The sequence below is a fragment of the Scyliorhinus torazame genome, chromosome 1, assembly GCF_047496885.1.
Source record: "Scyliorhinus torazame isolate Kashiwa2021f chromosome 1, sScyTor2.1, whole genome shotgun sequence".
NCBI lineage: Eukaryota > Metazoa > Chordata > Chondrichthyes > Carcharhiniformes > Scyliorhinidae > Scyliorhinus > Scyliorhinus torazame.
The window spans coordinates 183,933,947-183,961,684 of NC_092707.1; the positions used below are offsets into that span (position 1 = coordinate 183,933,947).

Genomic DNA, 27,738 nt, shown 5'->3' on the forward strand with positions numbered 1-27,738 from the left:
ATACTGGAATCTGGATAACTAAATTGACAGAATCACAACTGCTTCAGGGCAAAAGGGCTGTAGTGTCTGCACCAGCTCTTGAATGAACAATTTGCCCATCTTATCCCTGTAATCCTGCACATTCAGAAAACTGTCTTAATTCCTTTTGCATGCCTCGATGAAACAGCACCCACCACACTCTCAGGCAGTGCATCCCGAACCCTGCTGTGTGATCAAGTTTTTTCTTTTGTCTCTTGTGCTTCTTTTGGCTGTAAATCTATGCCTGCATGTTCCCGATCCTTTGCTGAGCGTGAACAGTTTCTCCCTGTCTACTCTGTCCAAACCCCATATGCTTTTTGAATACATCTATCAAATATCCGCTTTCTCTTCAAGGAAAATAGCCCCAACTTCTCCAACTTGTCTTCAAAACTGAAGTGCCGCATGCCTGGACCCATTCTCATTAATCTTTTTTGCACTCTCTTCAATGCCTTTGCATTTTCCTAAAGTTCAGTGCCCAGAATTGGATGCAATACTTCAGCTGAAGCTGAACTAATGACTAATACAAGGTCAACTAGGCCTCCTTGCTGTTGTACTCTTTACCCCTGTTAAAAAAGCCTCGGGTGCTGTATGATTTATTACCCACTTTCTAAACTTGTCCTGCCACCAGCAATGACTTAGGCAAAGAAATCCAGGTCTCTCTGCTCCTGCATCCCCATTACAGTTGTATCCTTTAGTTTATATTATCTCTCCACTTTTTTCCAACTAAAATTAATCAATTCACATTTCTACACATTGAACTTTATCTGCTAGTTGTCTGCCCATTCCACCCACTTATGTCTTCTTGAAGTTCTACACTATCCCCCTGAAGTTTAGTATCGCCTGCAGATTTTTTAATTGTGCTCATGCACCGAGATCTATGCATTAAAATATAATGGGTAAAGCAGGGGTACCAACACTGACCCCTGTGGAACTGCACGGTGAGCCTTGCTTCAGACCAAAAAACATACATTAACCACTACTGTAAATTTCCAAATTTCAGGGTGGCATGGTGGCTCAGTGGTTAGCACTGCTGCCTCGAGGAGCTGAGGACCAGAGTTCGATCTCTGCCCTGAGTCACTATCCGCGTGGAGTTTGCACATTATCCCATGTCTGTGTAGGTCTACTACTTTCCCTTTTATTCAGTGAGCTCTGACATGGCTCAAATGTGTGTTGTGTGGCAGTTTATCAAATGCTTTTTGGAAGTCCATGTACGACACATTTCCCGTGTCAACTCTTTCTGTTACCTCTTCAAAAAATCTCCAGGTTAGTTAGACATGATATTCCCAAAACAAATCTATGCTGGCATTCTTTAATTGACCTGCATTTGTCCATGTAACTATTAATTTTGTCCCGGATTAGTGTTTTCTGAAGGCACTTAAGAAAATGCACAAGGCGATTGCCCCGCACTTCCCACCCTAAGACTGCATAACAATTGTCCAGGAAGTTACCCTGCATTGGGAACTATTCAATTATCAGATATAAGTTGGAGACTTTGGATGGTTCTGACTGTCTCCGATGAATAGCTACCCAAGAAAGGTTAGAAGAATTAAACCTACTTCTAACTCCTGAGTAACTATTGTATATTGCCTGCCCGCTACGGTCTCCAACTGTGAGCTTTTACCATCCCAGTCCAGACCTCCAGAGTGGCTAGGAGACTGGACTGAAGCCCCAATATTTCAGATTATTTGTAAGACTGTGCGGAAAGAATGATTCACTCCAGGAGTGATTGCATGAAGAAATAGGGCTTTGGTATTTTTAAAAACAAAAACACGACTCAATTTCCTATTAAACAACAAGAAAAGAAACATACAGCTCTAAATCTATCTTACTGTGGGTGAATTATGGACTCCGCATCGGGCAGACCAGAATTCAATTCCTCTCTCCAAAACTTTCTCCAAAAACTTGATTCTCTAAAACTTTTCAAAATATCTCTCTCTATTCCTTGGCTCCAACCCAGGCTTTTAATCCTTAAATTGCCCAGTACTTAGAATCCAATATTCCTGAAGCCTTCCAGTCATCACACCGCTCTAAACCCTTTGTTTAGATAGGATTCATCGGAAATACTCACCAGCCAATCACCTTATTTCCCTGGGATGCCACACAATATTTCTTCCTGAATGACGGTTTTGAACCCACAGACTTGCCCCTGATAATGACTGAGAATCTCGTTCTGCTCTCTTTCCTGCCACTCATCAACACTTCCTTTCTAAGAATGGAGAAGCAGCAGACATACTCACCAGCGAATCAATGCACAACTTTCCAATCGTGTCGCAGTTTGATTTTTCTTCTCTCCATCTCACTTCAATGATAACCTGCCTCCCACTCTCTTTGCTGTGATGCTGACCTGCCTCTCCACACCTCTTGGTGTCTTCACAATGATTCTGACCTGTCCCCCCTCTCCTCTTTTTAATTTAATTTAACGTGGTCAGATTACATTCTGTGCTAGGTTATCCCATGGATTTTATAATCAAATTCAAAGTCTGATGGCTATAGGAACCGAATGTTCAAAACCGAGGTACTCGTGGGTCTTTGCAATGTTGTCATGAATGTCCTCACCAAACCCATGTGACAATCTGTATGTTGAACCCTTTCAGAGCTAACTTGCCAAGTAATACCGTCATGACCCATTTGCTGAGAACAGCCTGTATTTTCTTTTGTACAACGTCGATTTAAGCGCAAAATGTTCTGGGGAGTATTTTGAAACTGGTTTAATTGGTTTCCTGACTATGACATAATTCGATCCCAAGAATGGCCCATGGAACTGAGGGTTGCCAAAGGGATGAACGGCTAAGCAGCAAAGGGTAAATAGAAAGTTTATTAGTGTAGTGAGGTCCATCTTTATTTTGTTTGGCAACTCAGAAGAGTATGAATTGGTGAATGGAGAAAACCAACAAGGATCTTTTCAAATGAAACAGTTTTCTGTTCGGCAGTCGTCAAACAAAACCTGGTGTTGAAGCAGATCTCAGAGTGGTGACTACATTATTATGTGGTATACAGTTGAAAAAAGCACGAAAGATGGGAAGAGTGAGGGAATGTGGATTGGACAATTGCATTTGCTGCTATTGGGAGTAGTACAAGAACCACCAGATTTTTTAAAGGGGTTGGGGAAAGTGCTTTCTAGGGATTGTTTGCCATCAATACTGTTGTGACATGAGTGAAAGAGTTTGTAGGTTCACACCTTGTAAGTGGTAACCATATCTCAGGACATTGGATGGAATACAGCTGTTGGTGAATGTGATGAGCCAAAACAATTGGATGGGAAGTGAGAATTACCACAAAATGGAGGCCAAGTTGAAAAAACTGAAATCCCACAAGATCCCACATTGGCGCGAAAACTAATGAGTGCATGTAACAACTGAGGCGCATCTCTATTATATTAACTATTTAAAACAAATGTTACCTTTTTATTTGAAATATTCTTCATTTATTTAATTGTGATGACTGGAAGAGTTTTGGATTCTACGTATTGTGCAACGTAAGGGTTAAAAGCCCAGGGTTAGTGTTTTTGAATGCAGTGGTTATATATTTTTTTAATCATTCTGTTTTGCAGGGTCTGGGTGCCTTTAGCAGCTAGAAGGTGAAAATGGCAAAGGAATGTGATTTCTCAGTCTGTGCTAATGGACTGCGATTTGACTGGTATTACAATCCTAGACCAGATCCAACAGTGACTAGGATACTGGGCTGAAACCCCAATATTTTAGTTTATTTGAAGACAATGTGGAAAGAATGATTCGTTCCAAACGTGATTGCATGAAAAAATAGGGCTTTGGTATTTATAAAACTGAACTTTGTTCTGAATACAATATTAAGCTTTTAACTTCATATCTGAAAAGAACAGCTACCAATTACCCGTTAACACAACTATGCGATTTCCCATTAAACAACAAGAAAATAAACATACAGCTCTTAATCCACCTTAAAATTAGCAGGGCATAGAGTACTACTTGCTTTATTAAACAGATTTGGCTCCGGTTGGAACTGCTTGAAACTCTGAATGTCTTCATATAGCTACTTCAACTCGGCTGTTTCAGCCTCTTCCTTGTCTTCAGTCTTGTTTTGCTTTAAAATATTGTTAATCTTTTTTAACTATCCTATTTGGAAAGAATTGTGGACTCTGAGTCGGGTAGATCAGAACTCAGCTCCACTTCAAAGCTTGTTGCAACTTTTTGCGCCTCTGCCTTTCTGAGCTCCAACCAACAATGACCTCCTCTCCCCAAGCTGAAAAACACATTATCTCTGTAGGATGCGCGAGCACATTAACTCTCCAGAGACCTCCCCAATCAATCCACATCCTTCTGGTCAATTTCACCTGCGGTTTACTAGAAGCAAAAGAAAATCCTTTTTAAAAACATGACCATTGCAGCCAAATGCGCTGTACCCCCAGGCCTTTAGCTCTTAAATTGCCCGATACTTAGAATCCAACATTCTTAAAATCTTTCAATGTCACACTGGGAAAGTCCCTTGGGAGTTAATGTGAAATAAACTAAAATATTGTAGCTTCGGTCCAGTATCCTAGTCACTGTTGGGGTCTGGTCTGGGATCGTAATAAAATGTTTTGAATTATGTTGATTATTGTTGCAATCTTTACTTTTTTTGTAGTCTTTATTAATGTCATAAGTAGGCTTAGGGTTTGCTACAATATAAGTTTTACAAATCTAAATCTTTCTTTCCATTGTTCATGATGAGGATTCTTTTCTTTCTAAAAGTTTACCGGTCTCTACAGGAATTGTTGCAATACTCAAACCAATATAGTTCGAAGTGTCCCATAGACCAAGATGCAAAGATAAGTAGTCAGCTCTCATTTGGCATAGTCCTCAGCAGTGGCAGATTAGATTTCCACCCAAGGTGGTGTGGCTTTTAAATCCATCCGTAAGTTTGCATTCAAACCTGAATGATGTCATTGTGAGATAATTTTTAATACACACCTTTGAATGAAACTGCTTTCCTAACTTTGGTAGCAACAATGGACAGTTCTCTCCTTCCAGCCAAAGGAGGGAGAAGACCTGCGTACGAGAGAGGGGAAATTGCATAAGGAAGAAAAAAAATCAACAAATGGAAGTTTTACCTGACTTTTAAATCAGACACCTAGAATATCACATCCAGTATGATTTCATATCCTCCGTGTGTGGACTATTTCATCTGTATTTGGACACGGCAGTCTTTACGTTTTGCCTCACTATATTTCTGAAACTGCTGCCTATTATAGCACAATATGGCAGAAGAAATGGTTCGGAGGCGAGCATGATAGATAAGAACCCGACTGATATTTGGTTTTAATTATTTTGGGAAAAGCAGCATTTTTGGCTTGAGTTAATGTGTTTATTTTTAAATTAGAGAAGTTGCTCAAATTTTCTTTAAAATGTAATTTAATTTTTTTCCCCCAGAGAAATCATGAACCTAAAGGACTTAGTAATGGGTCAGATTGATGGTCGGGGGCCATACAAGGAATTCTGTAACCATAACTGCTTATTTGAGATGAAAAGAAAATCTGCTTCAACAACTAATAACATCACCACCAAGTGCAGCATTTGTCAGAAAATGTCTGTTGTAAGTCTACCCATTCATATGTCTCTTTATTTATGGCCCATTCCTATTCAATTTTCTGCACAATATATATATTTTTAAAATTTAGAATACCCAATTCATTATTTTTCAATTAAGGGGCAATTTATTGTGGCCAATCCACCTACCTGCGCACATCTTTTTGGGTTGTGGGGGCGAAACCCACGCAAGCACGGGGAGAATGTGCAAACTCCACAAGGACAGTGACCCAGAGCCGGGATCGAACCTGGGACCTCGGCGCCCTGAGGCCACAGTGCTGCCCCTTCTCCACAATATTTAATTCACTGATCAAGAATTCAAAATGAAACTGAATTATATTCCAGTTTCTTGTATGCTTTGAATTGTAAAGACAATATTATGTTGTCAAATAGAGAACAACTCAAGTAAATAACTAACATTGGAAAAATGTTCAACCATCTGTATGGACATCTCAAAAAGTAGTCCAGGCTTTTAGAAATGAGGTTACAATTGGAGGCAAAATAATGGAATTGATATTAACCGAATCTCACAGCAATTTGGTTTTTCATTCAATATAAATTTCAACTTTTTAGTGGTCTAATTCTGCTTGCCCTGATATGATATAAATGGATTCAATGATGAAGAACAATCAGACATGTTTTATGTCTCGCACAGGATGCTTCTCTTGCGTCACTTGCAACTTTATCACCAGTGTTCTAGGCCCAACATTCTTCAGCTGCTTCATCAATAAAACTCAGTTTCATCATAAGGTCAGAAGTGGGGATGTTCACTGATGATGTTCGGTACCATTCATGATTCCTCAAATATGAAGCAGTCCATGTCCAAATGCAGAAAGACCTTTCAATATTCAAGCTTGGGCAAGCAAGTGGCATGTAACATTCCAACAAGAGAGAATTTGACCATCGCCCCATGACAGTCAAAGGAATTGCCATCACTGAATCCCCCCTGTTAACATCCTGGGGGTTACCATTGACCAGAAACTGAACTGGACTAGCCGTATAAAAACTGTGGCTGCAAGAGCAGTTCAGATGTTTGGAATTCTGCACTGAGTAACTCGCCTCTTAACTCCCCAAAGTTTATCCAAAATCTATAAGGCACAAGTCGAGGTATGATAGAATACTCTCCACCTGCCTGAATAAGTGCATCTCCAACAATACTAAAGAAGCTTGACACCATTGAGGACACAGCAGCCTGCTTGATTGGCACCCATCCACAAACATTCACTCCCTCCACCACTAAAGCACAGTGGCAGCAGTGTGTACCGTTTACAAGAACATAAAAATGAAGAGCAGGATTAGGCAATTCAGCCTCTTGAACCAGCTCTGCCATTCAATACGATTGTGGCTGATCTCACCCCTGCCTCAAGTTGGCAGGAACTCACCATGCTTTCTAAGGCAACACCTTCTACACCCACTCCTCCCATCTGGAAGGACAAGGGCAGCAGGCATATAAAAACACCACCACCTGGAACTTTCCCTCCCAAGCCACTTTAAATCCTGAGTTGGTAATGAATCATCATTCCTTTGCTGTTGCTGGGTCACATTTCTTGAACTCCCTCCCTAACAGCATGATGTGTGTATTTGCATCACGTGGACTGCAGCAGTTCAAGAAGGCACTCAGCATCACCTTCCCAAGGGCAATTGAGGCCCAGCCAGCGATGCCCACATCCCATGAATGAATTCTAAAAAATGTTACCTCGTTAACTTATTGAAGTTGGTTCTGGAGATTGAGCTTTGTTTGGAGATGTTAAATATGCACAAAACTGTGTAGGTGAGCATTGCGGTGCCATGTTCACCAATATATTCTTCACTGTCTCGTATCGTTCATCATAAGATTTTATTCTTTTTTCAGGTGCGTCATGAAGTGAACTATCAAAATGTTGTACACCAACTTTGCAGTGATATATGTTTCTCCAAGTTTCGAATGTCCAACAACCTTACTATGAATTGCTGTGATAACTGTGGGGCTTATTGTTACAGTGGGTCTGCACAGTGTCACATGCTTCAGACCGAAGGACAGTGTAAGAAGTTCTGTGGTTCTGCCTGTTTGTCTTCATATAAACAGGTGTGTTGCCTTTTAAACCAGCAAGACAAGAATGTAATGCTGAATTGTACTTCACATGATGCCAAATGTCTTTTTTTCCTTGCATGCAACTTATATTTTTGTAAACACGTTGCTCTGTTCCTGTCATCTCTCAGACTGTCCTCATTCCAGGGAGACAAAATGGATGCCAGTTTATCTAATATTTTGCAGACTGTCCATTGTTACTGTAAATCTACAAATTAGATGGATATATGGACTGGATCTGCATAATACTACACTAAATATAACTCCAGTGGTGCTGCTAAGGCTGTAATAACAAGTGAAGAAAACTGCTTGCCTATCTTTTTCAGACCTTAGTTGTACAGGATTACACTATTTCACATGATCATCTGGCATTCATTGTTTAGCTCTAGTTCAGGACTGTAGTGTCTAATAAAGGAAGCTCTCAAGGTTTGCCAGCAAGTGAAAGGTGATCTCGAGTCACTGCTTTACCAGTGACAGGACCCTGTTTGAGATTGAAGTGGTGACCTTTGAAAGCTGCAGTACACACAGAAAAGGTTACCCAAACAGCAACTAACTGATCACGCAGTTGCGTACTGTATGAAGGGAACTGAGGGTAGCTGGATGACTGAAGGGTCAACCACATAAGCTCCACCACCCCTTGTGAGTTGTTTGTGTTTTCACTTACCTGCGCTTTGTTCTTTGTGTACACCCCATCATCCATTGCATGAGCAATGTTCGTTTATCCTCATTTTCTTCTCTCTCTCTCTTTCCTGGGGGAGACGGCAGCTATGATGGAGCAGAGACTGGAATGGTTGCAGCTGAAGTGGAGTCCGACGAAGGGAATAACCCCGGAAATGTTTGAGTCTCTGCACTGCTTCTTTAACAAGTACACCCTTTGAGTGCAGCCTGAATGTGGGATTGGTTAATTTACCCTAAGACACCTTTCATCCTGAATTAGTTTTGCAAAAGATCTTTGAAAGCAGAAGCAGATACACTCTGGCAAATTTGACATTGTTAGACCTGACCTCCAGAATACTGAAATATCAGCCAGGTGTTCTGATGGATTAGAATGCCATGTTAAAATTGAGGATGCATCAAGTAGCAAGTAATTGTTGGGGTCAGTTTCTCATGATTCCGACCTTAGGTGACTGGAGTTTTCCTCTCGACTGCATGGGTTTCCTCCGAGTGCTCTGGTTTCCCCACATTGTTCAAAGATGTGCAGGTTATGTTACAGGGGTAGGGCAGGGAAGTGGGCCAGGGTAGAGTGCTCATTCAGAGGGTCAGCGCAGACTTGATGGGCCAAATGGCCACCTCCTGAACCATAGGAATTTAATGATTCTATTCTATGATTCCAATTCAATGAGTAAACGAACTCTACAGAACAGGATAGTCCCCGAATCTGCATGGAGTTAGTTGATCACAACTCTGGCAACGATGGGTTTGCACAATTGGCGATAGAAATCAGCTTTCCTGGACTTCCAGTGGCGTTTGCGAGCGGGTTGGCCGCATCGAGAGGAGCTCCTGCTGGTGGCCACTAGTTGCAGCTCTTTCGGGGGTTTCCCCGATTCTTCGCGCCCCCCCCCCTTCGATTATTGTCAGCTTTTGGAGCCGTCCCAGGCATCAAGCGGGGCCGGTTTGAAAACCGGCGAGGAAACCCGCGCGGGTGTCGGGCGGCTGGTGCTGAGGCGTCGGGCCCAGCGCACGCGGTGGTTGGAGCAGTGGGGACGGAGCCAAACCTAGGTCGTGGCGGCAGGCCCGAAGCCAGGGCGCAATGTAGGTGAGATGTCCCACATCGGGTGGCTCCCGCCTAGAATGTGGTAAGAAGACTGAAGTCACCTGGTCCCAGGAAAATTCTGGAGGAATACGAAAAAGAAGAGAAGGAAGTTTTGAAGAAACTTGGTAAAAGTTTTTTTTTTCCTGTTTTTGAAGGAAGAATTTTTTGTTTTTCTATAAAATAAAAAAACATTGAAGGAAAGAAGGGTGAAAAAAAAAGGAAAAATAATAAGTTGTTAAAGCATGCAAAAAGCAGCGTTGAGGAAGGGAGGAAACGCGGGCTCGTCATTGAATGAGAGGACCAGCAAAAGTGCTGACAAGATGGCGGATGCCGGACCGCATGGTGGGGCCACACTATCTACGGTGGAGCAAATGAGGTGATGCGGTGGAGCTGGAAAACCAGTTTGCGAGGCGCATGGAGGCTTTGAGGAAGGAGACAGAGATTGCATTGAAGTTATTGGTGGAGGAGACAATCGCCCTGGTGAGGATAGCTGTGACAAAGTCATCGGCCGAGGTGAGCGAGCAGGGCGACAAGATGAAGGTAATGGAGGAGGCCGTGTCGCAGCACAGCGACTAGTTCACCTCGATGGGGGACGAGCTGCGGAGGGTGGTGGAGATCAACAGAGGACTCCAAGCAAAGCTTGAGGACTTGGAGAACCGCTCGAGGTGACGCAATCTGAGAATTGTGGGCTTGCCCGAAGGGACAGAGGGTCAAAGGCCAACAGAGTACTTTGCTAAGAAGTTGGCGAGTTGATGGGGGAGGGCGAGAACCCCTCCCGGTACGAGCTGGACTGAGCTCATTGGTCATTAAGGCCGAAGCCCAAAGTGAATGAGCCGCCAAGAGCAGTAATTATCTGCTTCCATAAGTACTGCATGAAGGAGAAGGTGTTAAGCTGGGCGAAGCAGAAGCGCGAGGTGCAGTGGGATGGTACTGTAGCTCGGATCTTACCAGGACTTGACGCTGGAGTTGGCAAAAAGACGAACGGCGTGAAGGCGAGTGAAGGCGGCACTGTACAAAAAGGGGTTGCGATTTGGTATGGTTTATCCGGCGGAGCTGAGGGTGACGTATGATGCCAAAGACTTTTATTTTGAGACAGCGGAGGCGGCTGAGGCGTTCGTGAGGGCAGAAGGCTTGGGACAGAAGTGAGGAGCGGAGCTGGAAGAGAGACTGTGGACTGTGATTGGGGAGCTGGAAAATGTATAAATGCTATAACTTTCTTTTTACTGACATGTATTGTAATTTACTTCTCTTCACATTGTTACAGAGTTCAGCTTATTGGTTGAGTTGATTGGCATTCTGTGTTGCGACAGTCATATCTTATTTTAGTGAATTGTATGGGTTGGATTGTTGTTTTTGTTTTCTCTGGGACTGGATGGGAGGGGACGGTATACCTTGGCGGGAGGAGCCACCCGCGCGAGCTAACGAAAGTCGGCTAGTGAACGGAGGTGAGGTGAAAGGAGGGCTGCGGACATTGGAGCCTGGTTAGCAGGTTTCGATGGGCCTACGAAGCGAGCGAGGGGAAGGGGAAGGGATTGATGCTGGGAGATGTTTTTTCGAGAGGAAATGTAGGGGGGGGGGTTTTGGGAGGGGGGGAAGGGGTTCGATGTTAATAATGGATAGGGGCGGGTCAGGCTCATTGGGCAGGGCCCGGTGGTATGATGATAGTGTATAACTGGGGGTGAGAGACCCCCCAGTTAGGATAGTCACGTGGAACGCGAGGGGGTTAGGAGGTCCGGTCAAGGGTGCTTGCGCATCTTAAAAGTTTGAAAGCCGATGTAGCAATGCTGCAGGAGACTCACATGAGGGTGAAGGACCAGGTGAGACTTAAAAAGGTCTGGGTTAGTCAGGTGTTTCACTCTGGATTTGACGGAAGGGCTCGAGGGATAGCGGTAATGGTCAGCAAAAGAGTACGCTTCAAGATGGAGAAGGTGGTGGCAGATCAGGGGAGTAGATACGTGATTGTGACGGGGGGCTGGAGGGGAGGTTAGTGGCGCTGTTAAGTGTATACGGTCCCAACTGGGACGATGTGGGATTCGTAAAGAAGGTGTTTGGGGCTATCCCCGACTTGGACACACACAAACTGATAGTGGGGGGGGTGGTGGGACTGGAACTTGGTGCAGAAGCCAAGGTTGGACACTTCACGGCCGCACTCGTTGGTCCCATCAGTGGGGGGGGGAGGCGTTGGATGGGCTAATGGTGGAAATGGGAGGGGTGGACCCTTGGAGGTTTCTGCACCCGAGGGAACGGGAGTACTCGTTTTTCTCAGCAGTCCATAAGGTATACTCGCGGATCGACTTTTTCGTGGAGGGGAAGGCTTTGCTGGCTGGGGTTAAGGGGTCGGAATACTTGGCAATTACAGTGTTAGATCATGCTCAGCATTGGGTTGATATGGTACTGGAGAAGGGGGTAGTGCAGAGGCCGGGGTGGAAATTAGATGTGGGACTTTTGGGGGACCAAGGATTCTGTGACAAAATTGAAAAGGTAATTGAGGAATATGTAGATTACAACTGTACGGGTGAGGTGTCGAAGGCAGTTGTCTGGGAGGCTCGAAAGGCGGTGGTGAGGAGTGAGGTGATTTTGTTTAATGCCAGGGTGGACAAAGAGGAGATGTTGGAGCGGCAGAGGGTAATAGATGAGATGTTGGAGGTAGATAGGAGTTACGCAGAAGATGGGGATCCAGCAAAGCTGGAAAAGAGGACGGAACTACAGGCGAGCTTTGACCGACTATCTACCAGGAAGACGGTGCGCCAACTGAGACGAGCAAGGGGTGCAGTTTACGAACATGGAGATAGCAAGTCAGCTCCGGAGGAAGGCAGCGGTAAGGGAAATTGTTCAGGTGAGGGATAGGGCAGGGAAGTTGGTGGTGGCTCCGTATCTCATTAACAAGGTTTTTGAGGAATTTTATGAGAGTTTGTACAGGTCAGAGCCACCTGGGGGAGACCGTGAGATGCAGGAATTTCTCGATGGATTGGAGTACCCGAGGTTTGGGGAGGGGGACAGGGCTGCATTAGAAGGAGCGATAGTGGAGCAGGAGATAAAGGATGCGATTGGGAGGATGCAGTCGGGGAAGATGGCAGGGCCGGATGGGTTTCCGGTAGAATATTATAAAAAAATTCAAGGATAAGCTGGCACCCCGATGGGGATGTTTGAAGAGGCGATAGGGAAGGGGGTGTTGCCACTAACTTTGGGGCAGGCATTGATTTCCCTGTTGCTAAAAAAAGATAAGGATCTGACGGAGTGTGGGTCGTATAGGCCCATATCACTTCTGAATATGGACGCAAAAGTATTGGCGAAGGTACTGGCGGGTTAGCTGGGGGAGTGCCTCCCGAAGGTGATAGGTGAAGATCAGACGGGGTTCGTGAGAGGGAGGCAGCTCTTTTCAAACGTTAGAAGGGTATTGAACGTCGTTATGGCACCGGCAGAGTGGAAGGAAACTGGGGTGGTTGTGGCATTGGACGCTGAGAAGGTGTTTGACAGGGTAGAATGTGGGTACTTGATGGCAGTTCTGGAGCGGTTTGGGATTGGACCAAGATTTCAGAACTGGGTAAAGCTACTATATAAGGAGCCGAGGGCGAGTGTCCACACAAACAACATCAGCTCAAGATACTTTTCTCTCCACCGTGGGACTATGTTCCCCCTGCTGTTTGCACTAGTGATTGAGCCATTGGCCATCGCATTAAGAAGTTCTGGGGTATGGAAAGGAATAGTGCGGGAGGGGATAGCGCATCCTTATGTGCCGATGACTTGCTGTTATACGTGTCGGAAACCGAGTGTGTCGATGGGGGGAATATTGGAGTGCTTCGAGTGTTTGGGTCTTTCTCGGGGTACAAACTAAATCTAGACAAGAGTGAGTATTTTGTGGTGTCTCGGCCGGAGGTGGGGGCAGGGGGCGGGGCGGGGGGGCTGCCATTCCGTAAGGCAGGGACTCACTTTTTAGGTACCTGGGGGTGCAGGTTGCCCGGGGGTGGGGGGGGTGGGGGGCTCCGCAGGTACAACATTTCTAGTTTGGTGGGGAGAGTGAAAGCTGACCTGGCAAGGTGGGATGGTCTCCCTCTGTCACTAGCGGGCCGGGTACAGGTGGTTAAAATGAACGTGTTGCCGCGATTTCTGTTTATTTTTCAATGCCTGCCGATTTTCCTGCCAAAAGCTTTTTTCAGAGGGATTGAGGGAAGGATTACTTTGTTCATATGGGAAGGGAAGGTGGCCAGAGTTAGAAAGGTGCTGCTACAGAGGAAGGCAGGCAGGGGGTTTGGGTCTTCTGAACCTGATGTATTACTACTGGGCGGCGAATGTGGAGAAGGTGCGGAGCTGGGTCAGAGGGGTTGATTACCAGTGAGTCAGAATGGAGGAGAGTTTGTGCAGGGGGTGGGGATTGAAAGCACTAGGAACAGTGCCGCTCCAGATAGCCCTGGGGAAATACTCAGGGAGTCCAGTAATAGCTTCATTGAGAATTTGGAGGCAGTTTCGCCAACTCTTCGGGTTGGGGGCAGGGGCAAGGGAAATGCCGATTCGGAGGAACCACAGATTTGAGCCAGGGAGGTGAGGTGGAAATTTTCAGAAATGGGAGGAGAAGGAAGGGGATTAAGACACTAAAAGATTTGTTTCGTAGGTGTCGGTTTGCAGGATTGAAGGAGCTGGAAGCGAAGTATGGGCTGGAGCAAGGGGAAATGTTTAGACACATGCAGGTTCGAGATTTTGCCAGAAAGGAGATAGAGCTTCCCGGTGGAGCCGGCCTTCACATTGCTGGAGGAGGTGCTGACGACGGGGGGGACTGGAGAAGGGGGTAGTGTCAGCGGTTTACGGAGCTATTTTGGAAGAGGAGACTGCACCACTGGAAGGGATCAAAGCAAAGTGGGAGGAAGAGTTGGGAGAGGATATGGAGGAGGGGTTCTGGTGTGAGGTGCTCCGGAGAGTGAATGCCTCCACCTCGTGCGCGAGGTTGGAGCTGATACAGCTGAAGGTGGTATAAGAGCACACCTCACGAGGGCGAGGATGAGCCGATTCTTTGAAGGAGTAGAAGATGTGTGTAAGCGTTGCGGGGGGTGCCCCGCTAATCACATTCACATGTTTTGGTCCTGTCAAAAGCTTGAGGATTACTGGAAGGAGGTTTTTAGGGTAATTTCTAAATTGGTGCACGTGAAACTGGACCCAGGCCCCCGGGAGGCCATATTCGGGTGTCGGACCAGCCGTGGTTGGAAACGGGTGCGGAGGCAGATGTTGTAGCCTTCGCCTCGTTGATCGTCCGAAGGCGGATCCTGATTGGATGGAGAGCAACCTCTCCACCCTGTGCCCTGGCGTGGAGGGGGGACCTATTGGAATTCTTGACTCTTGAGAAGGTTAAGTTTGAACTGCGTGGAAGGATGGAGGGGTTCTACAATTCATGGGCATTATTCATTATGCACTTTCAAGAACTGGATAACATTGAACATTAGTTGGGGCGGGTGAGTGGGAGGGTTGGGGGAGGGGGGCTGTGTGTGTTAATGGTGACTGGGATGATCCCTAATTCCTTTTTGTCATTTGTTTGTGTGAACATGAGGGCTAATGTTTGGGGTTTGGTGGGAGGATGGGATTGTTCTTATTGATATGAGGATTGACATATTTGTTACTGATTATTGTTTATTGTTGGTGGACGTAAATTTGGGAGAAAATGTGAAAAAGGAGGAGAATCAAAAAAATATTTTTTTAAAAAGAAATCCGCTTTCCTGCTCCTAACCATTAGCCAATGACCCTAGGAAATGTACATGTGAGTAGATATAGTCAGACCGATTTGCTGTTGAGTAACTGACCGTGAACCTGCATGATCGAGTCCCATTCAAAAGCATATTCCTCATTCGCGGATTTGTCACTTGAGGTTTCACGGGAACTTTATTGTATATCAGCATTGTGGACTTGTATTTACCCTGCACCTGTCATGCTCTCGTGACATTCAAACACACCTCATACCTAATTACTTTAAAAAAAATTATTTTTATTAAGGCATTTGTATATATCTATATATATATATATATATATATATATTAGGAATTCACACAACAAATAAATAACTAACGCTTGACCCTCCCTGCCGTTACCCTCTACTTACCTTGCCTCTTTCTTTTGTCTGTCTGTCTCTGTCTGTCTGTCTCTGGGTCTGTCTCTGGGTCTGTCTCTGGGTCTGTCTCTGGGTCTGTCTCTGGGTCTGTCTCTGGGTCTGTCTCTGGGTCTGTCTCTGGGTCTGTCTCTGGGTCTGTCTCTGTTTCTCTGTCTCTGTTTCTCTGTCTCTGTTTCTCTGTCTCTGTTTCTCTGTCTCTGTTTCTCTGTCTCTGTCTCTCTGTCTCTGTCTCTCTGTCTCTGTCTCTCTGTCTCTGTTTCTCTGTCTCTGTCTCTCTGTCTCTGTCTCTCTCTCTCTTCCCCTCACCCACCCTCCCCCCACCGCTTAACTATCTTTGAAGAAGTCGATAAATGGTTTCCATCTCCAGGCAAACCCCTCCAAAGTCCCTCTCAAGGCGAACTTGATTTTACAAGATCTGCCTCCGGGCTACCAGGGAGGCAAAAGAAAAATCATCGGCCTCTCTCACCACTTCTGGATTCGGAACAACCTTCACCCTCAGCACCCCGGACATAACGTCAGCGAATCCCTCCAGTTTCGAACAGACCCAAAACATGTGGACATGGTTTCTCACCTGTCCCAGTCCACCGCCTGCACATATCCTCCACCCCCTCAAAAAACCTACTCATTCTGACCACCTTCATATGCGTGCTGTGGACTACCTTGAAATGGATAATAGCACACGAAGAGGATGCATTCAGAGCTTCCTTCCAGAGCCCAGCCCCAAATCCCTCCCCAACTCGTCTTCCCATTTCCGCTTAACTTCTATTGAGGCGCCCTTCCAGTCCATTAATTCCTTATAGATCTCCGACACCCTACTCTGAGCAGCCCGTTTTCGACACCACCTTGTCTTGCAACCCAGGGGGCGGCAGGTCAGGAAAAGACCTGTAAGTACTGGAACCCATTCCCGCTGGGCAGCTCATACTCTACCAATCCCTCCAAGCTCGAAAAGCTGCCCCCGCAAATAGGTCTCCAAGCTGCTCAAGCCCCGCCCGCCACCACCCTCCGAACCCTGCGCCCAGCCACCCCCGGAGCAAACCTGTGATTCCCACAATTTGGTGCCCAAACCGAGGCACTCTCCAGCCTCAGGTGCTGCCGCAACTTTCTCCACACCTTCAAGGCCGCCACCACCCCCAGACTTGTGGAGTTCCTGGCCGACGAGAATGGCAGTTGCGCCGTCAACAGTGCCCCTAAGCTAATGTCCTTGTAAGAGGTTACCTCCATCTGTTCCCACACCAACCCCTCCCCCGCTACCCACTTCCTGCCCCCCCCCCCCCCCCCCCACCACCACACGTCTCAGTGGAATTTTTTAAGGACATTAACAGTGCGGTAGATAACGGGGAGCCAATGGATGTGGTATATCTGGATTTCCAGAAAGCCTTTGACAAGGTGCCACACAAAAGGTTGCTGCATAAGATAAAGATGCATGGCATTAAGGGGAAAGTAGTAGCATGGATAGAGGATTGGTTAATTAATAGAAAGCAAAGAGTGGGGATTAATGGGTGTTTCTCTGGTTGGCAATCAGTAGCTAGTGGTGTCCCTCCGGGATCAGTGTTGGGCCCACAACAGTTCACAATTTACAAAGATGATTTGGAGTTGGGGACCTAGGGCAATGTGTCCAAGTTTGCAGACGACACTAAGATGTAAAGCAAAAAGTGCAGAGGATACTGGAAGTCTGCAGAGGGATTTGGATAGGCTAAGTGAATGGGCTAGGGTCTAGCAGATGGAATACAATGTTGACAAATGTGAGGTTATCCATTTTGGTAGGAATAACAGCAAAAGGGATTATTATTTAAATGATAAAATATTAAAACATGCTGCTGTGCAGAGAGACCTGGGTGTGCTAGTGCATGATTCGCAAAACGTTGGTTTACAGGTGCAACAGGTGATTAAGAAGGCAAATGGAATGTTGTCCTTTATTGCTAGAGGGATGGAGTTTAAGACTAGGGAGGTTCTGCTGCAATTGTATAAGGTGTTAGTGAGGCCACACCTGGAGTATTGTGTTCAGTTTTGGTCTCCTTACTTGAGAAAGGACGTACTGGCACTGGAGGGTGTGCAGAGGAGATTCACTCGGTTAATCCCAGAGCTGAAGGGGTTGGATTACGAGGAGAGGTTGAGTAGACTGGGACTGTACTCGTTGGAATTTAGAAGGATGAGGGGGGATCTTATAGAAACATATAAGATTATGAAGGGAATAGACAGGATAGATGCGGGCAGGTTGTTTCCACTGGCGGGTGAAAGCAGAACTAGGGGGCATAACCTCAAAATAAGGGGAAGTAGATTTAGGACTGAGTTTAGGAGAAACTTCTTCACCCAAAGGGTTGTGAATCTATGGAATTCCTTGCCCAGTGAAGCAGTAGAGGCTCCTCCATTAAATGTTTTTAAGATAAAGATAGATAGTTTTTTGAAGAATAAAGGGATTAAGGGTTATGGTGTTCGGGCCGGAAAGTGGAGCTGAGTCCACAAAAGATCAGCCATGATCTCATTGAATGGCGGAGCAGGCTCGAGGGGCCAGATGGCCTACTCCTGCTCCTAGTTCTTATGTCTCCGCTCCAGCAGCACCTTCTTCACCCCTTGAACTTTCCCAGCCTACACAAACCCAGAGATCGCCTGCATTAATGTTCGTTTAAAAAAAAAAAGGCTTTTGGAATAAAAATTGGAAAGTTTTGTATACGAATAAAAACCTCAGGAGTACCGTCATCTTCACGCCTGCACCCAGCCCACCAACGACACTGGGAGCACGTCCCACCTCTTAAGATCCCCCTTTATCTGCTCCATCAGTCATGCCAAATTCAAGTTATGTAGATGCTCCCATCCCTGCGCCATCTAAATGCCCAGATATCTGAAACTCACCCCCACCACCTTAAATGGCAGCTCACCCAACCTCCTCTCCTGCCCCCTTGCCTGGATCGGGAAGACCTCACTCTTCCCCATGTTTAACTTATACCCAGAGAACCGGCCGAATTCCTCCAAAATGTCCATGATCCCCCCCCCAATACTTCCAATCTGTCCGCAATAAATCGTCCACATGTAGCGAGACCCTGTGCTCCACCCCACCCCGCACTGTCCCCTGCCAACCCCTTGACGCTTGTAAGTGCCATTGCCATTGGTTCTATTGCCAAGGCAATATGGATGGAGAATCGGTCGGGGCGGAAGAATCTGCGGATTCTGGGCCTCCCAGGATGGGCGGGAGGGGCCCGATGTGGGGGCCTATGTGGTCACCATGTTGAACTCGCTGATGGAAGCGGGGTCCTTCCAGGGGCTCCTGGAGCTGGAAGCGGCCCATAGAGTGCTGGTGAGGAGGCCCAAAGCTAACGAGCCTCCGCGGGCGGTGCTGGTGAGGTTCCATCAGTTCATCGATCGGGAGTGTGTGCTCAGGTGGGCCAAGAAGGAGAGGAACAGAAGGTGGGAGAATGCGGATGTTCGGATATATCAGGACTGGAGTGCGGAGGGGGCGAAGAGGAGGGCCGGGTACAATCGAGTGAAGGCGGTGCTGCACAGGAAGGGGGTGAAGTTTGGCATGTTGCAGCCGGCGCGACTGTGGGTTACCAACAAGGACCGGCACCATTACTTTGAGTCTCCGGAGGAGGCGTGGGCCTTTGTTCAGGCCGAGAAGTTGGACACAGATTGAGGGTCGGGACTGTGGTTGATATGCTCTGTTTATTTTTGTTTCGGGGGGGGGGGGGGGGGGGGGCCTTTGTATTGCTCCAGGTTTCTTTTTCTTTGTGTTTTTTCTCTTTTGGGTTGGTGAGGGTGGCTGGGGCGGGTTGGGCACTGTTTTGGTTGGGTTGGTCGGGGGGGGCTCGTGGAGGTGAGTTGGGGATCCGCGGGGGAGGGGGAGGCCCGAGCCAGGGGTGTGGGGACCGGGCCTGTAAAAGGAGCTGCGTCAGAGGTGGCGGGGCCTGGTAGGTGGAAAGCGCGGGCTTTTTCCCGCGCTGAAGACTGGAGGGGGTGGGGCCGGGGCGGGGAAGCGAGGGTGGTGGGGAATTGAGTTGCTGCTGCTATGGTCAAGGAGGAGCTGGAGCGAGGGGGGGTGGGGGGTCGAGACAGGGGTATGCCGCTGTGGGGAACGGGCCGGGTGTGGGGTGCGGGCGCGTGGCTGGCCGAGGAGGGACCATGGCTAGTTGGCGGGGGGAGCGGGGCAGGTAGCCCCCTGATCCGGCTGATAACCTGGAATGTAAAGGGACTGAATGGGCCGGTTAAGCAGGCCCACGTGTTCGCGCACCTGAAGGGGCTCAAGGCGGATGTGGCTTTGCTTCAGGAGACACACCTGAAGGTGGCAGACCAGGTAAGATTGAGGAAAGGGTGGGTAGGTCAGGTGTTTCACTCAGGGCTGGATGCCAAAAATCGAGGGGTGGCGTTCTTGGTGGGAAAGAAGGTGTCGTTTGAGGCGTCGAGCATTGTGGCAGATAATGGCGGCAGGTACATAATGGTAAGTGGTAAGTTGCAGGGAGAGAGGGTGGTACTGGTCAATGTGTATGCCCCGAACTGGGACGATGCAGGTTTTATGCGGCGTATGTTGGGTCGGATCCCAGACTTGCAAGTGGGGGGCCTGATAATGGGGGGGGGGGGAGACTTTAATGCTGAATCCGGCAATGGATCGCTCCAGATCTAGGACGGCTAGAGTGCTGAGGGGGTTTATGGACCAGATGGGAGGGGTGGACCCTTGGAGATTTGCAAGGCCGGGGCCAGGGAATTTTCATTCTTTTCACCTGTCCATAAGGCTTATTCCCGAATTGACTTTTTCATCTTGAGTAGGGCGCTGATGGCGAGAGTAGAGGATACTGAGTATTCGACAATAGCCATTTCGGACCACGCCCCGCATTGGGTGGACTTGGAGATGGGGGAGGAGAGGGACCAGCGCCCGCTGTGGCGCTTGGAGGTGGGGCTGTTGGCGGACGAGGAGGTGAGCGAGCGGGTCCGAGGAAGTATAGAGAGGTACTTGGAGACCAATGACAACGGGGAGGTCCGAGTGGGCATGGTATGGGAAGCACTGAAGGCGGTGGTGAGGGGAGAGCTGATCTCCATTAGGGCCCACAAGGAGCGGAGGGAGTGGGGGGAGAGGGAGAGGCTGATGGGGGAGATGGTGAGGGTAGACGGGAGGTATGCGGAGGAGCCTGAGGAAGAAATGTTGAGGAAGAAGCGTAGCCTCCAGGCCGAATTCGACCTGGTGACCACCAGGAAGGCGGAGGTGCAATGGAGGAAGGCCCAGGGGGCGATTTACGAGTATGGGGAAAAGGCAAGCCGGATGCTGGTGCATCAGCTTTGGAAGCGGGACGCAGCTAGGGAGATCGGGGGAGTTAAGGACAGCGGAGGGAGTGTGGTGCTGAGTGGAGCTGGCATCAATGGGGTCTTCAGGGACTTCTACGAGGAATTGTACCGATCCGAGCCCCCACGGGAGGAGGGAGGGATGGGCCGTGTCCTGGACCAATTGAGGTTTCCAAAGGTGGAAGAGGGACTGGTGGCGGGATTGGGGGCCCCGATTGGGCTGGAGGAGCTGATCAAAGGGATAGGAAGCATGCAGGCGGGGAAGGCACCGGGGCCGGATGGTTTCCCGGTCGAATTCTATAAAAAATATATGGACCTGTTGGGCCCGCTGTTGGTTAGGACCTTTGATTCATAGATTATCATAGTATTTACAGTGCAGAAGGAGGCCATTCGGCCCATCGAGTCTGCACCGGCTCTTGGAAAGAGCACCCTACCCAAGGTCAACACCTCCACCCAACACTAAGGGCAATTATGTACACTAAGGGCAATTTTATTATGGTCAATCCACCTAACCTGCACATCTTTGGACTGTGGGAGGAAACCGGAGCACCCGGAGGAAACCCACGCGCACACGGGGAGGATGTGCAGACACCGCACAGACAGTGACCCAAGCCGGAATCGAGCCTGGGACCCTGGAGCTGTGAAGCAATTGTGCTGTCCACAATGCTACCGGCTGCCCCAATGAGGCAAGGGAGGGGGGGGCTTTGCCCCCGGCGATGTCCCGGGCATTGATCTCCTTGATCCTGAAGCAGGACAAGGATCCCCTGCAGTGTGGGTCTTAAAGGCCGATTTTGTTGCTAAACGTAGATGCCAAGGTGCTGGCGAAGCTCTTGGCCTTGAGGATTGTGTGCCGCAGATCATCCACGAAGACTACACGGGGTTTGTGAAAGGGAGGCAGTTGAACATGAATTTGTGGAGGCTTTTGAACGTTATCATGATGCTGGCGAGGGAGGGGGAGGCAGAAATAGTGGTGGCGATGGACGCTGAGAAAGCCTTCGATAGGGTAGAGTGGGGGTACCTGTGGGAGGTGCTGAAGAGGTTCGGGTTTGGTGAGGGGTTTGTCAGGTGGGTTAGGCTGTTGTATGAGGTCCCGATGGCGAGTGTGGCCACAAACAGGAGGAGGTCCGAGTACTTTCGGTTTCACCGAGGGACGAGTCAGGGGTGTCCCTTGTCCCCCCGCTCTTCGCACTGGCGATTGAACCCCTGGCTATGGCACTGAGGGAGTCAAGGAACTGGAGGGAGTTGGTGCGTGGTGGGGAGGAGCACAGGGTGTCACTTTATGCGGACGACCTGCTGCTGTATGGCGGACCCGGTGGGAGGAATGCCGGAGGTAATGAGGATTCTTCGGGAATTCGGGGACTTTTCGGGGTACAAGCTCAACATGGGGAAGAGCGAGCTGTTCGTAGTTCATCCAGGGGTCCAGGAGAGGGGGATTGGCGAGCTCCCACTAAAAAAGGCGGAGAGGAGCTTCAGGTACCTGGGAGTCCAGATGGCCAGGAGCTGGGGGGCCCTGCATAGGCTTAATTTTACAAGGCTGGTGGAGCAAATGGAGGAGGAGTTCAAGAGGTGGGACGCGTTGCCGCTGTCCTTGGGTAGGGTGCAATCAATTAAAATGACGGTGCTCCCAAGGTGTTCCTGTTCCAGTGCCTCCCCGTGTTTATCCCAAAGGCTTTTTTCAGGCGGGTTAACAGGAGTATAATGGGGTTTGTGTGGGCGCGAGGGATTCCGAGGGTGAGAAGGGTGGCCCTGGAGCGGAGTAGAGATAGGGGGGGATTGGCGCTGCCCAACCTCTGTGGATATTACTGGGCCGCCAATGCGACGATGGTGCGCAAGTGGGTGATGGAGGGGAGGGGGCTGCATGGAAGAGGCTGGAGACGGCGTCTTGTGTGGATACGAGTCTGGGGGCGCTGGCAACGGCGTCGCTGCCGCTCCCTCCAAGGAGGTATACCACTAGCCCGGTGGTGGTGGCTGCCCTCAAAATTTGGGGGCAGTGGAGGCGGCATAGGGGGGAAGTGGGGGCCTCGGCGGGGACCCCATTCCGGGGGAACCACCGGTTCGCCCCAGGAGGAACAGGTGGAGGGTTTGCCGGGTGGCACAGGGCAGGGATACGAAAGTTGGGGGACCTGTTTGTGGACGGGAAGTTCGCGAGCCTGGGTGAGCTGGAGGAGAAGTACGGGCTCCCCCCCGGGGAACACCTTCAGGTACTTACAGGTAAGGGCATTTGCCAGATGGCAGGTGGCGGAATTCCCGTGGCTACGGCCACACACAGTACAGGACATGGTGTTCTCCCGAGGGGGGGGGGGGGGGGAGAAAGAGTGGGGAAGATTTCGGAAACTTACCAGGTGATGCAGGAGGAGGAGGAGGTCTCGCTGGTGGGGGTAATAGGTAAGTGAGAGGAGGAGTTGGGAGAGGAAATTGAGGAAGGGACGTGGGCAGATGCCCTGGGGAGGGTGAACTCTTCCTCATCGTGCGTGAGGCTGAGCCTCATACAGTTTAAGGTGCTGCACAGGGCACACATGACTGGGACAAGGATGAGTCGGTTTTTTGGGAGCGAGGACAGGTGTGTTAGGTGCTCATGGAGCCCAGCAAATCACATCCATATGTTCTGGGCATGCCCAGCGCTGGAGGAATTTTGGAAGGGCGTAGCGAGGACGGTGTCGAGGGTGGTAGGATCCAGGGTCAAGCTGGGCTGGGGGCTCGCAATATTTGGGGTGGCAGAGGAGCCGGGAGTGCAGGAGGCGAAAGAGTCCGGAATTCTGGCCTTTGCGTCCCTGGTAGCCCGGCGAAGGATTCTTCTTCAGTGGAAGGATGCGTGGCCCCCTCGCGTGGAATCCTGGAACACGATATGGCGGGGTTCATTAAGTTGGAGAGGGTGAAATTCGCCTTGAGAGAGTCGGTACAAGGGTTCTTTAGGCGGTGGCAACCGTTCTTAGACTTCCTGGCAGAGCGGTAGACATAGGTCAATGGCAGCAGTAACTCGGGGGAGGGGGGGGTGTCACTTTATTATTTTTTGTTTTTGTTATTTACACTGGAAGGTCTGAGGGGGTGTATATACTTGTTGTATTAAGTCGGGGTGTTAATATTAATTTATTATTTATGTACAGGGGTAGAGGGTATGGAGGGTTGTTTTTCTGGACTGTGTTTTGTACTTAACTCTGTTGGGTTCCTTTTTCATTTTGTTATTGATATTTTATGAAAACCTTTAATAAAAATTATCAATTAAAAAAAAAAAAAAAAAACCTATTCATCCCCCGGGTCTAAGACCACTTTTCCCCTCTTATCGTTCACCTTTCCAATCTCCCTCGCTGTCCCTTGCTTCCTCAATTGATGTGCCAACATCCAACTCGCTTTCTCCCTATAGAATACCTCCTATCGACCTGCAGGATCTTATCCACCAGCCTCACCACCTCTGCCTGCTACGTCTTGTCCCGCTGTGCCCATGTTGATAGAAACACCTCCCTGACCACTGCCTTTAGCACCTCCCATAGCGTGGCTGCCGAATCCTCACTTTCATTCCACTACATATACCCCCGAATAACAGCCCTCGTTCATTCACACACCTCATCTGCTGACAACCCCACATCTAACCTTAACCTCCACTGTGGGCGCTGCCCCCTGCCCACCGTCCACTTGCAAGTCCACCCAATGTGGCGGGTGGTCCGAGACATCAATCACCGAATACTCCGAGCCAACCACTCACGCCGGCTGAGTCTTATCCATCACCAAAGCAGTCGATCCTGGAGTACACCCTGTGCACAAGGGAGAAGCACGTGGTCCAAGTGCAGGTCCGGAATCTTCCCTAGCACCCGCCTCATGAATTTGACTTTATCCCAATTTGGGGCATAGACATTTATCAAGACCACTGGCATTCCCTCCAGTTCCCCACTCACCATCACAAACAGTCTCCTTTCCTCTCTTTCTTTCCCCCCACCCCCCGCAAATAACAATAAGGGAAAAGGTGCACTCACCTCGATCCTCCAGCAGCCCGTCAAAGAAACCCACAAGAAAGAAAAAAGACCCCTGACTGAAAAGAGGTTTGCCCCTGGTCTCTCCCCCCCCCCCCCCCCCCCCCCCCAATAAACAGAGCAATAACAAAAGAAAACCCCAACAAGGGAGGCAGAGAACCAATATCGCCTCACGCCTCCTCCAAAGTTCAATATCCTCCTCCTGCCAGCCCATTGTCACTCTCAAACTCCATTGCCTCCTCCAGTGCTCCAAAATAATACACTCGACCATTGGGTCACCCAGAGGTGGACGGGGTACAGCATCCCGAACTTCACCCCCTTCTTAAAGAGGGCAGTCTTGATTTGGTTGAATCCCACTCTCCTCTTGGCCAGTTCCGCACCCAAGTCCTAGTATACCCTGAGCTCTTTACCTCCCAGGTACATTTCATCGTCTGCCTGGCCCATCTCAAGATCTTCTCCTTATCCAGGAATCAATGTAACCTCACCACCATCGCCCTGGTCAGCCCGTTAGCCTGCGGCTTCCTCATCAGCACCCGATGCGCCTGATGAACCTTCAGGGGTCGGTCGAAGGCTCCTCCACTAAGAGCATCTCCAGCATTTTGGCGACATAAGAGCCTGTGACTGCTCCCTCAATGCACTGTGGCATCCCCGCAATTCTCAAATTCTGCCTCCGGGAGCTTTTCTCCAGGTCCTCCACTTTCTCCTTGAGCCCCTTCTGGGTATCCCTCAACATCCAATTTTGGCTGCCAACGAGGTAAGCTGCTCCTCGTGCTCCCCCACCGCCTCCCACCTTCTGGATCGCCTGGCTCTGGGCCTTCAGCCCCACCTCCACACGGTCGAGCTTCCATCCTCTGCCTACTGAATTTTTCGATCAAAAAGTCCACCAGCTGCTCCCATCGACCATTGGCTGGTAGGGCCGACCCCTTACTCTCTGCCATCTTTCCCCGTGTCGCATGACGTGTTTTTTGCTCTTGCAACTCCTTTCTTAACCCACTTCTGGTCCATGACTCTATTCACCGGTGGAGGAGAGTCTTCTTCCACCACTCCTGCACGCTTTTCCTTCAAAACATCTACCTGACAACCGGGTAAACGGACTGAAAAGACCGCCTCGTGCGGGAGCTGCCAAATGTGCGACCACTCATTCTATGGCCGCCATCGGAAGTCCTCATACCTAATTAATTACCTAATTGGAGTGTAGTTATGGTGACCGATGCTGTCGCCATTTTGTAGGTAACAAAGTTTCACAGACATCAAATTAGATAAATGATCAATTAATCCGTTACTGGGGTTGGTTGAGGGCAAAATATTGGTGAGACACTTTGAATACTCTTCTTCTCTTCTGTGAAACATACTTTTTAATATTTATATATACTTGTAAACCCTGGTGTAATGTCCAACCTCCAGAACATTTCCGTATCTCAGCACTGCACTGATTATGTAATTAGCTTGAACCGTGACCATCTGAATTGTTGGTGAGACTGCAACCATTCGGCTAAGCTGGCAATTAATGTTTTAAAAGCAAATTACTGCGGATGCTGGAATCTGAAACGAAAGAGAAAATGTTGGAAAATCTCAGCAGGTCTGGCAGCATCTGTAGGGAGAGAAAAGAGCTAACGTTTCGAGTCCAGTGACTCTTTGTCAAATTAATGTTTAATTCTGGACAGTGCCACAGCAAGATTAGTTCTTCCTCTTTCCTATCTCCACGTGTTGATCCTATGCTTATTCCAGACATGCACTGCAATCATGTTGTAAATCTTTTAAAAGAAAACACCTGTAATAACCTATGGGGAAATTATTGTTCGTATCTTAAAATGCTTGTATGGAATTCAGTGTGATTTCAGATGATTAAAAATAAGAAGGTTATAGTTTTGTCGTAATGGTGCACAAAGACATTATTATCAATATAATGTGTTGCTGTAATTATTGCTTAGTGGAATTGCACCTTCACTTATTGTGTGATTAGAGATTTTTGTGTAGAGAATATGACAGCAATGTTGCAATAAAAAGTGGGTCTTGTATGTATAGAATTTTGGGGGCATTTTTTCCTCGTGATTTGAATAACCAGTATAAATGGTTGTTTCTCTACCTCCCTGAAGTGCTACAATAAGTTGGAGCTTGTGATTTGTCTGCATATGCATAACGCTGGCACCAGTCTGGAGCGCAGATATTAGGCATCTAGGCATCTATTATGGATGAATTATACAGCTCAAATTGCTTCTCTTATTTATGAAGTAGTAAAACAATCTGAATCCTTGTTTTACACCTAATACTTGCTATTCTTGTAACAGAAAAATTCAACGATTACTCCCTGTGCTTGGTGTAAATGTCTGAGAACATCTGCCGAAATGATTGAAAACACAAACTCTTTTGGAAAAGCTGAATTATTTTGCTCAGTTAACTGCCTTTCAGCATTTCGAGTGCACGTGGTGACTACACAAGGTAGTGGTATAATTTCTTAAAATGCACTGTAAAACTGTCGCACATTTTGAGGTGTATTGTACAACTCTGAAGCCATCAATCTTTGGGTCTGAAGTTGTGAGATACACTTTTTGGGGTGTCTGTTGATTGTACCAGTCTCCCTTGGATTTGCAAAGAAGTAGAGGGGTGTCAGTATGATTGTGTTATGATGCAAGCTGACTATACAATCCAACAAATTTAACTTTACCAGCATGAGCGAATCTTGCATTTGTGGAACAATGTGTTTCTTTGTTTTTGGAGCTGGCCTTTATTGAGGTCATTTTCCTGAGAGAAGTATTACATAAAAGTAGACAGGGGAAGCTAAAATGACTGTGAACTTGAATTAAAAAGTGTCCCGGTGCTAAGTCTCTCTTCCTGCATGTATTTCAAAGTACCTGGACTCCCTATATGAATCTGTTTTAATTCAGCTTCACTTGGAAAAGATTGAATGTTTGAAGTATGGCTTGTCGAATAACTAGAGATCTAGCTACAGTTAATTATGTTGAATCAACTTATTTGAATTCTCTTTGAGTTTAAACACAACACATTCTTAATTGTGAAGATATAATGTGCTCAGAATA

The 27,738-nt window shown here is 48.0% G+C and overlaps 1 protein-coding gene across 5 annotated transcripts in view; it reads left to right on the plus strand.

Moving 5' to 3' along the window:
- Positions 1-27,738, plus strand: part of LOC140418151 (zinc finger MYM-type protein 4-like) — a 397,827-nt gene that overhangs the window by 310,433 nt on the left and 59,656 nt on the right. For 4 of the 5 annotated variants that reach the window (XM_072501573.1, XM_072501589.1, XM_072501592.1 and 1 more), the window contains 3 exons: positions 5,403-5,565; positions 7,411-7,623; positions 26,989-27,142. In XM_072501573.1, coding sequence (XP_072357674.1) covers positions 5,403-5,565; positions 7,411-7,623; positions 26,989-27,142 — 530 coding nt within the window. The remainder of the gene's footprint in view (positions 1-5,402; positions 5,566-7,410; positions 7,624-26,988; positions 27,143-27,738) is intronic. The other variant, XM_072501581.1, reaches the window with a different exon arrangement.